Source organism: Branchiostoma belcheri, unplaced genomic scaffold (assembly GCF_001625305.1).
Source record: "Branchiostoma belcheri isolate BF01 breed outbred unplaced genomic scaffold, Haploidv18h27 scaffold21, whole genome shotgun sequence".
NCBI classification, from domain to species: Eukaryota; Metazoa; Chordata; class Leptocardii; order Amphioxiformes; family Branchiostomatidae; genus Branchiostoma; species Branchiostoma belcheri.
Window position 1 is genome coordinate 660,610 of NW_017803602.1, and position 17,590 is coordinate 678,199.

The window sequence follows — 17,590 nt, forward strand, 5'->3', positions numbered from 1 at the left end:
AGAATCCATTCGTACGACCTGTAACTAAAGGATAAGCACTTACCTTCAATGGAGCTTCACTTATTACCTTCGCCAAGAATTGGAGAAGGTTATGTTTTCCTGGCCGTGTGTGTGTGTGTGTGTGTGTGTGTGTCTGTGTGTGTGTCTGTGTGTCTGTCAACAGCATAACTCGAGCTTGGATGGATTATCTTGACATTTGATAGGTGGGTAGGTCTTGATGAGAGCTCGAACTGATTAGATTTTGGGCCCCCTGGCGGCTTGTCATGGTACTGCAGCTGAACTTCCGGTTTTGATATCTCATGATCCAGACATGCTAGGGTGACGAAATTTGGATGGCAGGTAGCTCTTGTGCTGGGGAAGAAGTGACATGAGTTTGGCCCCCCTAGTTAAGTTGCTTTCTCTAGAACTGCAGGGGTTTTAAAGGACAAATGTTTAAAGGAGGATAACGCAAGAACCGATTGATGGATCATCATGATTTTTGGTATGTAGGTAGCTTGAGTAATGCTTGACATAATGATATTAAAATTATGCAAATATGGATGTAATTTGCATAATTAATGAGGAAATTCTATTAATCAGCTGCATTCCATGATAGGAAGTTCAAGCTTGCGACATATGTTATTAAGAACGAGAGAAACACAGGCAGATATCGATTATGCAAATGAAGACCTAATTTGCATATGAGAAAATGTTATAATTGCATAGTGGTAACTGCCTGGAATTTTATACTTGGGGTGTTTGAAGTTTAGTGAAGGTGAACATAATTTAACATAACTTATTCAAATAAGGACCTCATTTGCATAATATATGAGGAAATGCTATAATGGCTTTCTTTGTTAAAACAAGACTGTTGGTGGAGATTATGATCAACAGATATAATTCATGCAATTGCGGATCCTACTTGCATAATCAGGGGGATTAATACATTGTATATAAGTTCTTATTCATAAAAGCTAACATCATTTGGCGAAGGTATGAGATCGTGGAACTCTAGTGTTGTTTATCAGTTTCGTTTGTTCGGTTAAAGGAAGAACTCACAATGCCTGGTTGAATATGTTTTATTATTGGGACAGCTACATTGCACATTGTACTATTACATTAGTTAGTAATATGTACAGAACTCATAGTCCGTTGCCATTCCAGTCCAAGTTTTTCGGTCCATCCTTGATATTGAATACATATGCACATACAACATACGTCACACAGCAAACATTACAATAAACAATTAATAATTTTGAATGCTGACATTTCCAGAATGAGTTTTCTAAATATTTTCAAATCTCAGTGGCGTGTCTGTTCCGATAGCCGAGGAGAGAAACACAACTGAGACGCCTCTAGCTCACAAATCTTGAAATATGCATGCAAGAACATGCGCTCATATATGAATGGTTGTTAGTATATATACTAGTATAGCAGTAGCTATAGGTGCCTTACACTGTACTTTGTACCGTGCATTATTGTGCAATAAAGTTTACTATATACAGCACTGGTTTATATCAGATCATGTCCATCGTCCGCCCAAGCCTGCCGTGGTCCCGGGGGCTGTGCTTGGGACTGGATCTTCTTTTTCACGATGATCCAAACAGCGAAGGAAATCCCTCCTACTGCTACAAGAAGCGACCATAGGTAGTGGGGTGCAGGTGCTGATTTCGGATCTTTAAAGCAGCAAAACAAGGAAACAAAGGAGAGAGAATTGAACGGGAGGCATGCGAATTAAAATGTATAATGCCTACATTTCGTAAACGCGGAAAGGTACTGATTGTCCAAACCAGGAAAAACCAATGTAGCAACATACGACGACTGGAATCAGAACAATTCTGTGTTTTTAAATGTTCGCGACAGTTTCTTTTCGCTGTGACCTTTCCATCACAAATTCATTGCAACGTGAATTGTATTTGAAATGCATGGCTACTGTACTATGGAATTGTTTCAAACATCTGCCTATCACGAATAAAACCATCGCAAAAGTAAATAAACTTACAGTATTAACGTAACTAAAACTACAGTATATCTGATACTTTTCCTTTTATAATAGCTTTATTTTGATACAAAAGCTAGCTGATTGTAGCTTCACTGTCTTACCTGGAGAGGTGGCTATGATGGGAAAAGGTGTTCCGATGTTCTCTGTCGGTGATAAATCATGTCAAATATTTATGACTCCCACGTTCAAAAATTAATAAAAACACCGAGACATCATGATCACAGCAAATTACAACAACAACAACAACAAGACAACAATAATGATTATGGTATTCTTATATAAACGAAACAACATCTACAATACATCTTTAATTACAAGAAAAATAAACAAATTATAAGTAATATGATATGCACACGTCTAAGACTATTCAATACACACGGAGATATCTGTGACTAAAATATTTTATACATTAGTCCTTTTAATAGATAAAATAGGCAAACATTCCTTTTCCAATTACCAAATGCTCAATTCAGCGTATAGAGTAAATTAGTTCTGACCTACCTCTTGCACGTACTGAACATATCTGAGTCGGTTACAGGGATAACATTTCAAACATACCATACAATGATTTGAATCACATCATTGTTCAGGAAACTTGATGTGACCATGATTTATTTCATTACATAGTTATTTTAGTCAATCATTATAACAATGCTTGGAGCGAATGTTAGCTGTTTTTTAAGTGCTCAGTTGTAAAACTTGGGAAGAGGAGTCGTATTCCCAGGGTTTACTCTCATGGCACTTGACAAACGTTTATGTTTACCATCGGGGACATTTGTGTAAGTTTAGTTTATTTTGTAATTTGATGTATTTCTTTGAATTTATTTGTGATCGCGGTGTTTATTAATTGATATGCATATTATAATTTCGTATAATAACAGACACATTGTCCTTATATGGAAATCTACGACATCTGATTTTTCTTTTAGAGACGGGGTTTACCTTGCCTGATCACTAATTTGGCACTCAATAAACATTACATGGATTAAAAGTAATCTACTGCATGCTCAAACAGGTGAAAGCGTTATTTACATACCAATGCAGTAGGTGCCATTGCCGGAGTAGCCTTCCTTGCAGATACAACTAAAGGAGCCCTTGTTGTTGGTACAATTGGCGTCATCGTGACAACTGTGTGTATTTGAGACGCATTCGTTTATGTCTGGAAAAAAAGAGTATTTTATTTATTTTTTTATTCTACGGTACTAGAAACGAGTGCAAACACAAAAGTGATACTTGAAATGCAAACAGTTGTTTGATTGCTTATTTGTACGGTTGCTACCTTCGCATGTGACTCCATCGCCGCTGTAGCCTATTTTACATGTACAGATGAAGGAACCCTTGGTGTTGGTGCAGAAAGCATCGATGTGGCAGTTGTCAAGGTTTCTCTGACACTCGTTAACATCTGTACGGATAATCAATAATAATGACAGTCAAGGCCAAAGTCTCTGGTTTGGTACTGGCCAGACTTAAATCTAGTTTAAGCAGAAGTCTATTTGATCAAGAAGGTACACATATGTCATCACAATACATATGTGAGGAAACCTTTTATTTAGAACCCTACATTAATTTTAACTAACAGATTTAAAGATAAAAGTCCACCCTTTAGATTCTCCAATAAACCATACGTTACCAAAGCTTCTTTCTTCATCACGTGGGTCCAAGTTTGCTGCTAGATTTTACAATAGAATGCCACTAGGTTCAAAATTCGTAACTTTTTTCTATCTGACATGTGTCACCCGTAAGATAGAATGTGATGTACCCGAGCAAGTCACGCCGTCTCCAGAGTAGCCAGTGTTACAGTCACAGCTGAAGGAACCCTGGTTGTTGGTACAGGTGGCGTCGTAATGACAGTTATGGGTACCCTCGACGCATTCATCGATATCTGCAATTCACAGCGGTGACTGTAAGCTGTAGTTTATTCGCTGACTGTGTGCTAACTTTGTGCTCACTATTTTTTTAATTTGCTGTAATTTTCAAGCTATAGTTATCAAGATCAAAAGGCATGAGCAATAGTTTATAACAACTCTTTTCAATACATACCCTGACACGTAACACCGTCCCCATGATATCCAGTATTACAGGCACAGGTGAATGACCCGGGTGTGTTGGTGCAGGCAGCGTTAGTGTTACAGTTATGTGTGCTTTCCTCACATTCATCGATGTCTGAAGAGAGGGCAATTGATGGTTTGATTTAGTGTCAAAAGTGAAGCAAGAGTCTTTTTTGTAGTTTTAGCTATTCTTTGCATTTTACATATCCTGGTAATATAAACTATCATGAAATGGTAGCAATTTTTACCTTGCCATGATTCACCAGGGTAAGAAAATGATAATTTCTAACACAATTATGAAGATTCTAACACATCCTTTTACCATTGATGTCAGCCATTCATTTGAATATATACCTGAGCACGTGACGCCGTCCCCTTGGTATCCAGTGTTACAGGTGCAGATGAAGGATCCCTTGTTGTTGGTACATTGGGCGTTACCATCACAGTTGTGTGTGTCTGACGTGCACTCGTTAATATCTGATGGAAATGAATGTAATTCATTTCTCTCACTGGTACGTATAAAACCCTATAAACAAATCACCTCTCCTTTTTTACGCTTGTCATTATAGTTTCGTAATGCTTCGTAAGGCGATTCTGTTCACTTGACATAAGCAACGTACAGATAATACGGTAACATTATATATTCACAACACCACTGTACCTGGGCAAATCTTGCCGTCCCCGGAGTAGCCGGTGTTACACTCACAGGAGTAGGAACCGTCAGCGTTGGTGCAAGTTGCATCGGCATGGCAGTCATCGGTTCCTTCGTCACATTCATCAATATCTGAAGAAAAAAATGCTCAGTCATTTTAAAAGTACACTACACAAACAACAGCTTTTCTAACATAGTAAAACGCAAGGTAATTGTTATCTATATCAATTACAGTAAAAACTAAATCATTAGCACAGTATACGATGCATACATTGTATACTATTGTTGCTCATTGTTAACGTCCATGCAAATCATGGTGTCATGCGTTAAATTTACCTGAGCAGGTGACGCCGTTTCCTCGGTATCCAGTGTTACAGGTGCAGATGAAGGATCCCTTGTTGTTGGTACATTGGGCGTTACCATCACAGTTGTGTGTGTCTGACGTGCACTCGTTAATATCTAACAGATACAAATGTAAAGAAACCGTTTTGATTTTATCAATTGGAAAATATCAAGATATTTGTTCTTGAATATTGTTGACAAAATTATTATTGGCGCGGCCAGTACCCAATAATATCTAACCCCAACACTCTACTTGACTTTCTCTTATGTGCTTGTCGTCACACTTGGCTTTATAACCTCCGTGACTCTTGTCATTTCTAACACAGAATGCTGACGATACCTCCCTTACTTCTTTGTGATAAATGTTTACCTGTGCAAATCTTGCCGTCCCCGGAGTAGCCGGTGTTACACTCACAGGAGTAGGAACCGTCAGAGTTGGCGCAGGTTGCATCGGCATGGCAGTCATCGGTTCCTTCGTCACATTCATCAATATCTGAAAAAAAAAGGGATTTAGAGACTGTATATTGCGACATTTACCCGTTTAGTTATGTATCGATATGTATATGTAAGCATTGAACAAGATGTCGAAATGCATGTTTAGTCTTCCGGAAGTTTTTATGTTTGTTTTGAACGCCCATTTTCTTTGATTTGATCCTTTGACAGTACTTACTTACCCAGAAATAACTAGATATAGTATGTAATAATTGGAGAATACCTGCACAAACCACGCCGCTTCCTCTGTACCCAACGTTGCAGGAACAGGTGAACGACCCAATGGTGTTTGTGCAGCGGGCATTGATGTCGCAGTTATCGGTATCTTCCTGACACTCATCGACATCTGAAAACGCAAACAGCAAAAAAAAATATTCAGTCATTAATATATGAAGTATCCAAAACATTTTTGATATATGACCGACAAAGGTTAAGGAAAAATAGATAGAACTCAAGCTCCTAGAAAATATTAGTACATTAACACATTTATCTAAACCCCAACGTCGATTGTTAGGGTTTGTAGTCTAACTTGACTTGTTTCGTCAAAGATAATGCCGCTGATACAGTACCTGAACAGGAGACCCCATCCCCTCTGAACCCGTCATTACAGGTACAGTGGAACGAGCCGACAGTGTTGTGACAGGTCGCCTGGTCGTGACAGTTGTCGGTGTTAGATCCACACTCATCGATATCTGTAATAATCAGATAGTTAACGTTGTATAAATGAAATAATTTTGATGGAAATGGCGTGTATCATCTATGTTCTTTGATTTCCTATTAGCGAGAGACTTTTGCAGTGTCAATTTCCAAATTGGTTTACTAAGCATTTCTACCCGATGTTGTACATAGCATAGTAAGCCATATCGATAACATACCTCTACAAGTGACGCCGTTTCCAGTGAATCCTTCATTACATGTGCATGAGAAGGACCCGGGTTCATTGGTGCAGGTGGCCTCCGTGTGGCAGTTGTCTGTGCCCAGGGCACACTCGTTCATATCTGTGGGTAGACATTAGTACAATTACGTACATTGTCATGAATGAATATGCAAAGTACAGGGAAATGTGGGTTTGGCTACAATAATGTGAATTATAACTTAAGGATGTTATGTACTAAAAGTATAAGATAATTGATAGGTGTTAGACAGAATGATGACACGGAAAGATACTGAATCGAAATACATTACCTGAGCATTCCTGACCACTGCCAGTCCACCCTTCGTTGCATACACATAGCGAACCCCCCTCGATGTTGATACATGTCGCGTGCTCGTCACAATTATGAAGATTCAGCAAGCATTCCTCGACATCTAGGAAACATTCAACACACGGCGGTAATGCAAAAAGCAGATTATTAAAAGAAATTCATATAACTTCACAACAGCTACCTACATTACAAACTGTAACCCCTGTACCTTAAAGTAGGGTGTCCAACTCTGATCGTCTATCACTATACTAGTATTTTAAACAAACTGAAGTGGCTGTAATTTTCGCATAATATATGCTCACATAGATGACATAGTATGTGCTATACCTGTGCAATAGATTCCACTTCCAGTGAAGCCCGCGTTACAGGTACAGCTGAAGGAGCCGTCCGTGTTGATACAAGTTGCATCTTTGTGGCAGTTATGGGTGCCTAAGGTACACTCATCATCATCTGCGATACATATGCACAATAACTCCATCAATTGATGCATTGGTTTGGCTGTAAATGTTACGCAGTATCTATACAATGTATGAACTGTCCCAAAGGACCTTTAAACAGTAGGATACATAATATACAAAAATCACTGCAGCTTTGTTCTGCAAAACGTACCTATCCATTACACGTGACAATGTGATTGACTTAAGGCTGATGCCCTCATTTTGTGTTGGGAAAACTTTCATGCGAAACCTTGTTGATTTACTGACTATATTACTATGTTAAGTCAAACGTCGACAGCGCCATGGCGATAGAATTGGAGACGTAGAGTTTCCCGGCAGGCAAATCATGGACCTATTTACCTGTACAGGAGACTCCGTCACCAGAGTAGCCGTCGTCGCACTCGCAGGAAAATGACCCGATGCTGTTGTAACAGGTGGCATGTTCGTGACAGTTGTCCAGACCTGCGTCGCATTCGTGGACATCTGCCGAGTAATAAAGATGATGGGATGGTCATGAAAACATATCAAGTAATACATCGGGTACCTAGCGAATGGAATGCGTCCGTAAATTGTTGACTCACCATGCCTACCGATTTTGTTGGCTGCATCCAGAAAGTTTGGTCATAGCATTCAACACCGATAGTGATGTGAAAATACTTGAACTCACCTGTACAATCCAGGCCAGTGCCGGCGAACCCATTGTTGCAGTGACATGTATAGGAACCGATGGTGTTTTCACAGCTGGCATTGGCGTCACAAGAATCCGTACCGTCGGCACACTCATTCACATCTGAAATGATTGGACTACATATTAGGTTGTCTATATATGATTAGAAAGACCATAGCACACGTGTTTCAGGTTTTTCATCTGTCATATTTTTTTCAATATCTGTCGGATTCGTCTAAAACATAAGCGCATCGAGTGTCAAGGAGAGATGGGCTTTGCCTTCTAATACCTTGCCCTAGATACAGTGGGTTAATGACCCACTGTCCATACGGCCTCAAAAAGGCTTAAAGGCTTTGGGAATATCTTTACCTTTACCTGAACATTAAATAAATTAATGTACCTGAGCAGGTCACGCCGTCTCCAGAGTACCCAGTGTTACAGGAACAGCTGAAGGAACCCCGGTTGTTGGTACAGGTGGCGACGGAGTGACAATTATGGGAACCCTCGACGCATTCATTGATATCTGCAATTCACAGCGGTGACTGTTAGCTGTAATTTCTTCGTCGAGTGTGTGCTAACTATGAGCTCACTACTTGTTTAATTTGCTGTATAATTTTCAAGCTATAGTTATCAAGCTCAAAAAGAAGGAGTAATAGTTTACAGCCCGTCTGGGCCCGTCTGTACATATAGACATATGTTTTACTTCTGTCATTGTGTGTACATTGTATTTTTATCTGCATGTTTTATATGGGCGAGCTATGCCTGAAATAAATGATAAAGAATAAAGAAAAAAGAAAGAATAGCAACGCTTTGCAATACATACCCTGACACGTAACACCGTCCCCATGATATCCAGTATTACAGGCACAGGTGAATGACCCGGGTGTGTTGGTGCAGGCAGCGTTAGTGTTACAGTTATGTGTGCTTTCCTCACATTCATCGATGTCTGAAGAGAGGGAAAATGATGGTTTGATTTAGTGTCAAAACTAAAGCAAGTCTTTTGTGTGATTTTAGCTATTCTTTTCATTTCTTTACATAATTATCCTGGTAACAAAAACCATATGAAATGGTAGCAATTTTTACCTTGCCATGATTCACAAGGGTAACAAAAGGATAATTTCTAACACAAGGTACCCAGCATCCTTTTACCATTGATGTCAGCCATTCATTTGAATATATACCTGAGCACGTGACGCCGTCCCCTTGGTATCCAGTGTTACAGGTGCAGATGAAGGATCCCTTGTTGTTGGTACATTGGGCGTTACCATCACAGTTGTGTGTGTCTGACATGCACTCGTTGATATCTGAAAGGGAATTTTTCGTCTAGGTTGCTCTTTGAACACCATTTCTAGTAACACTTTTTACGATATGACTGTTAATCAAGTTGTATAATCAACCACTACATTTAGGTCGCAGATGACTGTGTCCCAACGCAAGCTGCACAAACACAGATGTGATGGGATCACAGTTATCTGTGCCTTCCCCACACTCTTTAACATCTGGCAATCAGGAGAAAATTTTCAAAAATCGAAAACGTGTGTATAGAAGACATGTTTATCATTTTTCTTACATACTTATTTTCTCTGCTGAAACTTCGCGAAATGAATCAATTTATAACAATCCACGCAACCAACGCACAACAGAACAGAACATGTGGGTATCTTTTAATACTGCCAAATGGTGAAAACCCTGTCTGACAGTGTACCATCAGCAAACTAATCTGCATCTAACATACTTTGATTACATATTATATCTACATATTTCAAGTCGTGACCTCGTTGAATTGGCATCTTGGTAGTCCTTCGAGACATCATCAAACACATATCATTAGAAGTACACTCAGACACTCAAAGGGTACATAGCTATAACGTCGTCTTGTTTGTTTTAAAGAGACACAAATAACTCATGTTGTCGTACCTGAGCAAGTCACGCCGTCTCCAGAGTAGCCGGTGTTACAGGTGCAGATGAAGGATCCCTTGTTGTTGGTACATTGGGCGTTACATCACAGTTGTGTGTGTCTGACGTGCACTCGTTGATATCTGAAAGGGAATGATTCGTCTAGGTTGCTATTTAAATACTACTTCTAGTACCGCTTTTGACGATATGACTATTAGATGTTTAAGTTGTATCACGAGTCACTGCATTTAGGTCTCTTCAATTGACTCTACTACTAGCGACACATTTGAAAGTGATCGTCTTATTTCAACTGTGAGGGAAGGTGCAGGAGGTGCCAACTCCGCTGTACCCAGTGTTACAGGTACAGGTAAAGGATCCCTTTGTGTTTGTGCGGCTTGCGTTGGTATCACAGTTATCTGTGACTTTCCCACACTCATAAACGATCTGGCAATCAGGAGAAAGTTTTCAAAAATCTAAAACCCGAGTAAAGAAGTCTAACATACATTGATTACATTTTATATCTATATATTTCAAGTCGTGACCTCCTTAAATTGGCATTTTGGTAGTCCTTCGAGGCATCAACATGATAAAATGACCACATATCATTACACTCAGGCACTCTGGGGGCATAACAATAACGTCGTCTTGTTTTAAAGAGACACAAATAAATAATGTTGTCGTGCCTGAGCAAATCACGCCGTCTCCAAAGTAGCCGGTGTTACAGGCACAGCTGAAGGAACCCTGTCTGTTGGTACAGGTGGCGTCGGAATGACAGTTGTGGGCATCATCGTCGCATTCGTTGATATCTGCCAAACACAGCGGTGAGTGTGAACTATGTGTTCGCCGTCTGTTTAATTTACTCTGCTGTATTCTTATATTATATCAGTAGGTGATTGTCTGAAGGACCTAACCCACGCCACCGACATTTTAAGAAACGCCGAACGTTTTGATCACAAAAATGAATTTTCCCACAAAGCAGTTATCAAGATCAAAGAGCACGAGTGCTAGTTTGAAGTAACGCATTGCAATACATACCCTGACACGTAACACCGTCCCCATGATATCCAGTATTACAGGCACAGGTGAATGACCCGGGTGTGTTGGTGCAGGCAGCGTTAGTGTTACAGTTATCTGTACCGTCCTCACATTCATCAATGTCTAGAGAGAGGGAAATTGATCGTTCAATTTAGTGTCAAAACTGAAGCAAGACTCTTTGTTGTGATTTTAGCGATTTGAGCTTCATTTGAATATATACCTGAGCACGTGACGCCGTTCCCTCGGTAGCCAGTGTTACAGGCACAGATGAAGGATCCCTTGTTGTTGGTACATTGGGCGTTGACATCACAGTTGTGTGTGTCTGACGTGCACTCGTTGATATCTGAAAGGGAATGATTCGTCTAGGTTGCTCTTTGAATACCACTTCTAGTATCACTTTTGACGATATGACTGTTAAATAAGTTGTTTAATCAATCACTGCATTTAGTCTCTTCAATTGGCTCTACCACTAGCGACACATTTGAAAGTGATCTTCTCATTTCAACTGTCTGTCTGTTGGCTTGGCTTCGTTATCGAAGATTCAGTGGCCGACCTTCCCAATTCTGCTGCACGTTCGCTGTGCAGCAGGTGCAGCGTTACATGTACAGGTAAAGGATCCCTTCGTGTTTGTGCAGCCTGCGTTGGGATCACAATCATCTGTGACTTTCCCACACTCATCAACATCTGGCAATCAGGATAAAGTTTTCAAAAATCTAAAACGTGTGTAAAGAAGTCATGTTTATCTTTTTCTTGCATACTCATTTTCTCTGCTGAAACTTTTCCAAATGAATCAATTTACTCAACAAACGCACAACAGGACAGAACATGTCGATATCTTTACTGCCAAATGGTGAAAACCCCGTCTGACAGTGTACCATCGGCACACTATTCTACATCTAACACACTTTGATTACATTTTATATCTAAATATTTGAAGACATCAACATGATCATTAGAAGTACACACAGACACTCAAAAGTCGTCTTGGTTGTTTTAAGAGACACAAAGATGTTGTCGTACCCGAGCAGGTCACGCCGTCTCCGAAGTAGCCGGTGTTACAGGAACAGCTGAAGGAACCCTGGTTGTTGGTACAGGTGGCGTCGGAATGACAGTTGTGTAACTTATGAGTACTTTCGACGTCGCATTCGTTAATATCTGCAAAACACAGTCAATGAGTGTTAACTTAAAAGTCTCTTCACAGAGAGTGAAATATATGCTCATTATTTGTTTAGATCAATCTGCCGTCAGCAGGTAATTGTCTCAAGGCAATGACCAACAGACATTATAAGCAATCTCCAACGTTTTCATTGTAAAAAGAATCTCAAATAGTATGGCCATTTAAAGCAATGCTACGCAATACATACCCGCACACGTGACGCCGTCTCCTTGGTATCCAGTATTACAGGCACAGGTGAATGACCCGGGTGTGTTGGTGCAGGCAGCGTTAGGATCACAGTTATGTGTGCTTTCCACACATTCATCGATGTCTGACGAGAGGGTACATGGAGATGATGATATTATTAGAGTCAAAACTAAAGCAAAGTGTCTTTTTACTTATTGTTTTCAGTCGTTCTTTAATATAAATTTCATATCTAAGATAAATATGAAATGGTGCACGAACAACTTCAGTAGTCCAAAATATTCTCCTAGCAATATTTCACCTTGCCATAACTCGCCAGGGGAGCAAAACAATAGTACTATGCCATACCACACTTTTAGCATTGATATCAGCGATTCAGTTGAATATACCTGAGCACGTGACACCGTCCCCTTGGTATCCAGTGTTACAGGCACAGATGAAGGATCCCTGGTTGTTGGTACATTGGGCGTTACCATCACAGTTGTGTGTACCTGATGTGCACTCGTTGATATCTGAAAGGGAATGATACGACTAGGTTGCTCTATGAATAACACCTCAAGTACAATTTTTAATGGTCAGTAGTGACTATAGATACCATCTTTCACAGTCACTGCGTATAGATTTTATTATCTTGCCACTATCAATGGCGACACATTTAAACGTAAGCTTTGAACTTTAAACTTTAAGCTTTAACCAGAGGTATTACCTATTATCTATATACCTTGGTCTTTTCAAAATATTTGATTAAACACACCTGTGCAGGACGTGCCAACTCCGTCGTACCCAATATTACAGGTACAGGTGAAGGATCCCTCCGTGTTTATGCAGCTTGCGTTGGGATCGCAGTCATCTGTGTCTTCCTCACACTCATCAATATCTGGTGGGAAATTTCAAAAGAAAGGAAAACGTGTGTATAGAAGCCGTGCTTATCTTTAACATATGTGTTATCTCTACAGAAACTAATAGTATGCGAAATAAATACAGTTATGAATAAATAATGTTATCAAAAACCATGCTTCCAATACACAACAGAACATAATATACTTTACTTTCTAAAGATATATCGTTTACTGCCTGATGGTAAACCCCGTCTGATAGACCTTACGTTAAGTTTCCGAAAACATGTTTAGGTTTATTTCCATATATTTAGGATTGTAATGTTATGGTTTGTTTATAAGAAGCCTGCCGTTTGCTTTGATATCATGATCCACGTGACTGCACAGAACCATTATACACATGCTCAATTATGACTCCTCAGATGTGTACAACGGCTCTATCAATCATGCGGTTGTTGTATTTTAGTGATTTCTTTTCTCATAGAATTTGGAAAATGATATTTTGTTCTTGGTATCAAGAACATATGTTTCACTGACAGGTACATAAGGTGTGTAGTATAAGACAGTTGTAAGCTCAAAATGATTCTTCGATATGTCAAGCCATAGCCAGCAAATGAACAACGTTGTACCACAAATGTACATGTAGTTGAAAGTATTATGAAAGGATACACATTACCATCGCTTTTTATAGCCACCATTACCTGGAAAATAGGCCACCGAGTTACGTGAAAGCACTGGTGCTCCAATGCAGTACAGGCTTGCAGTTAGGGATTAAGAGCGACATGATTTATGCATATTGCAATTACAAATGTATGGCAGCAAAGCTCGGGAGGCTTTAGAAACATTTACGAACCTTGACAAAATACACCATCCCCTGAGTAACCCTGGTTACAGGTACAGTAGCATAAACCATTAGGAAGCTTGCCGTAAGACGCATGCACATCACATGGCATTGGCATCTGTAGGCAGTCGGGTTGTTGTCTTTTGCAAATGAACCTCCTGTGTGCGCTACAACTGGAGGTTCCCCACTTCTCCTTACTGAGGATCCCACAGCGTCTGTTTCCATTCGGACGAGGTTCGTTCTTGTCCCAGTTCTCGTAACGCTTAAAGGAGAAAGAGGTAAGTAGAGGTAAAAATGCTTGCACATTAACTGGCATTGTAATTGAATGGACGATCTGAACAACAAAGTAAGTACATAATGTATTTGCATCAAGGCCACTTCCCCCACTTACTTGGTGGTCGGTGATATAGATGATTTCGAGGTGACCAGTATAGGCCTAATTTCTGAGCATGTCATCAATATATCACACGTGATACACTTCCTATTCATAGGTTACTTTGTAAAGTCAGAAGGGAGAAAATAATTATCAGATCAGCTTACCAACGGTGACCCGTCAATCCAGAAACATGATGACGAGTCCCCGGGACATGATATGCCTGTTGTGAACTTTTCATCTGAAAGATAAAACAGTAGGCTTAGAGGAGAGAGGTTGTCAGTTAATTGGTTTACTCGTGGTTTCGCTGGATGTTTATAATTGAAAAAAGAAGAAGGAGATTTCAGATTTCCAGGAGGTATATGCAATCCTAGGCTTACTGAATTTCGGCAACTCATTCATAGATTTGCTGGCTCCCGACCAGATTATGAGACGTTCAGTGTCTGAGTCAGATCTTTTGACATACTTCCATTCTTACTGTAAGTCTGTCAATCTACTATGTCCGGATAAACCCACAGCTCAGCCACCAAAAGAAAACTTTTATATCTAGTTAGGAATATGGACTCTGATAGCGTTAGCTAGACACAATGTTTAGACATACTGGTCACTGATGAAACCGCGGAGCATTTCCCGGCACTGGCGGATCGTTTGTTGACGGGACCTGAGCCTGCGGTGCTCTGGCTTCCTCCGGATCCCGATTGTTGGCTGCTGCACAGTGGCTGGATCAAATCTGTATGGACACCAGGTACCGCAGTTTGACACTCATTCTAACTGTAACTGTTAACGCAAAGTCTATATTTGAAATTTTAAGAAATGTTCAATTTATGAAACCAACAGACATTCTGTAGTACTATATTTGATATTGTGATTTGCCTCACCATAGATGAAGTCTTGCTCATTCTTGGACAGTATGCTGACAAGGTGTGCCGACAAATCTTGGCAGACTTGGTCGGCGTCGTTCCATGCCATCTTTGTATCTCCAGACACGCAATATGACGCGCCTTCAAACTCTCTCCAAGTATCATTGCTTTGGCACAGACCTAGATGTTTGAAAATAAACATTATTATTTTGTTTGAAGGACAGGTTTCACGGAATGACCGGAACATGTATAATGAACCAACCTTTAGTAGCCCAAAACAGTAGCACAGATGGGTTGCACCAAGTAAGCCCAACGCAATCAACGGCAAATCTACTAATCACGTTTGTAATATGGCTTGTTTTATATATGATAGAATGGCAAAAAACATATGCATATCAACAGCGACGCCACCTGTACTAACAGCAAAGAAAACATTGTGATATACTACATACCATCCTCTGTAGAGGCTGAACTGTCAGCGCTCCCTGAGCTTTTCTTCGCGGACTTAGGGCCTTTGGAGGTGCTGTCGGTGCCATTTGATGCATGGCCTTTTGACTGTTTACTGGTACTCTCAGATGGGGCTACGGAATGGAACAAGACATAATATCATTTCCTACATATTCAGTCAGGTGCTGCTAACTGATATTGCTACACCTAATATTGTGACAACTACCAGTTCATAATGTCAATTAGCGATGAATGAACGGGAGAATATGTCAGCATGAGCATAAAAAAGAGTTAAGATAATATGCTACATACCACTTTCTTCCAATGAGGCTTTATTACTCTTAGGGCCTTTCTTGTTGGCTGAACCCGAACCTGCCGAGGTGCTGCCGGTGCTATTTGTTGACTGACCTCCTGATTTGTCACTCTCGGCTACATTTGTGTCGGGATAATGAATAATGATATCACTTACTCTCAGGTGCTGCTAACTGGCATTGCTTCATGCTATTCCACCATGGGCATCTTAAATCGTATTTAACGACGAATGCACAAGAGAATATGTCAGCATCAGCAAAAGAAAACGTTAAGATAACATGATACATACCACTAGCTTCCGATGAGGCTTTATTACTTTTAGGGCCTTTCTTATTGGCTGAATCAGAACCTGCCGAAGTGCTGCCGGTGCTATTTGATGACTGACCTCCTGATTGTTTACTGTTACTCTCAGGCCGGGCTACATGTTTACGGGACGGGAACAAGGGATGGTGTGACTTGCTATCTGCCAGATGCTGTCAACGCTCCATTTTAATTACTACCATGCCACACGCATTTTATATCTATGGATACACGTAAGGCAGAAGAGAAAATACCATCAAGCAAAACGTTCACATACATGTATGCTACATACCAGTTGTTGTTAAAACCTGCGATGATTCCTTATTACTTTTAGAGCTTTTTTTCTTGGCTGAACCAGAACCTGCGGAAGTGCCGCCTGATGCATGGCTTCCTGACTGTTCACTGTCGCTCTCGGGTTGTGCTATGTTCGTAAGGTGGGGAAAGGAATAAAATAACTTGCTGTCTAGATCTGCTGACCGTCATTATCAGAAGGAACGATATGATACGTACCGGTCGCTGTTGAAGTTTGCGATGAATCTTTACCCTTGGAGCTTTTCTTCTTGCCAGAACCTGATTCTGCGGAAGTGCTGTCAGCGCTGTCCGCTGCCTGGCCTCCTGGATGGGTACTGACGCTCTCGGGCTGGGCTAAATGCATACGAGTTGGGAGCAAGGAATAATACCACTTGCTGTCGAGCGCTGCCGACCATTAATAATACCACAACAAGGCTAGCACTAAGTGGACCCGGTGGCTATCAACCATATGTCATATTACAAAATATGACCAGAACAGAAGATAAATATAGAATACTAAACGGTGTATTCTGTATCGCCCGAGGGCCCAGTTCGACCACGGGTTATGCAGAATACACCGTGTTGTATTCTATTTTTGTCATACCCACCCGAGAAAACAGACTTTTCAATGCGAAATGTGCAAACATTTGGAATGTCTAAACAAAAAGTGTAACGGCGTCAATTCCAACATCCGAATTCGGTGTTCGAAGTTTCACTCGGTGCGCGCGAAACGTGTTTGAATTATTGCATTGTATTCCATGGTACATTTCGAAGCCCGTGTGATAATGATAGAACCCCGGGCCGTACTACTAGTTATCACACGGGCCGGAAGACCCTTATCGAACGCAATCGCGGCCCAGGTATGGCATAAATGTAAATATGTCATCACCCATAATATTGCATACCAGTCGTTGTTGAAGCTTGCGATGAATCTTTACCCTTGGAGCTTTTCTTCTTGCCGGAACCTGATTCTGCGGAAGTGCTGTCAGCGCTCGCCGATGCCTGGCCTCCTGGATGGTTACTGACGCTCTCGGGCTGGGCTGAATGCATACGAGTTGGGAGCAAGGAATAATAATAGCACTTGCTGTCGAGTGCTGCCTCCCATCAATACCATAAGGCAAAGTTATGTGTCATATTACAAGTATACACGGCAAAAGAAGACACCGTTTAGATATGTCATAATCGATAATAGAAGATGTTATATTGTGATACACA

General features: G+C 40.6%; 1 protein-coding gene across 1 annotated transcript; it reads right to left on the reverse strand.

Annotated features, from left to right (window-relative positions):
• Positions 1-1,025: 1,025 nt before the first annotated feature.
• LOC109469612 (fibrillin-1-like) lies at positions 1,026-15,972 on the reverse strand. The gene is made up of 28 exons (XM_019768151.1): positions 15,942-15,972; positions 15,478-15,606; positions 14,333-14,406; positions 13,805-14,054; positions 12,870-12,992; positions 12,505-12,627; positions 12,120-12,242; positions 11,776-11,910; positions 10,976-11,098; positions 10,756-10,878; positions 8,225-8,347; positions 7,825-7,947; positions 7,518-7,640; positions 7,048-7,170; positions 6,701-6,823; positions 6,391-6,513; positions 6,085-6,207; positions 5,739-5,861; positions 5,394-5,516; positions 5,018-5,140; positions 4,691-4,813; positions 4,384-4,506; positions 4,022-4,144; positions 3,741-3,863; positions 3,261-3,383; positions 3,018-3,140; positions 2,083-2,124; positions 1,026-1,655 (listed from the first exon to the last, which is right to left on the reverse strand). Exons 1-28 carry the CDS (start codon positions 15,970-15,972, stop codon positions 1,492-1,494), a joined length of 3,408 nt encoding a protein of 1,135 aa, XP_019623710.1. The 3' UTR covers positions 1,026-1,491.
• Positions 15,973-17,590: the final 1,618 nt, after the last annotated feature.

Bases quoted from the DNA above. Each gene is read 5' to 3' on its own strand.
- LOC109469612 (XM_019768151.1), bottom strand. From the start codon at position 15,972: ATGAAGCAATGCCAGTTAGCAGCACCTGAGA. The intron at 12,628-12,869 runs GTGTGTTTAATC...ATTCCCTTTCAG, and splicing joins AGTTGGCACGTCCTGCACAG to ATATCAACGAGTGCACATCA. The intron at 4,507-4,690 runs GTACAGTGGTGT...CATTTCCATCAG, and splicing joins GGACGGCAAGATTTGCCCAG to ATATTAACGAGTGCACGTCA.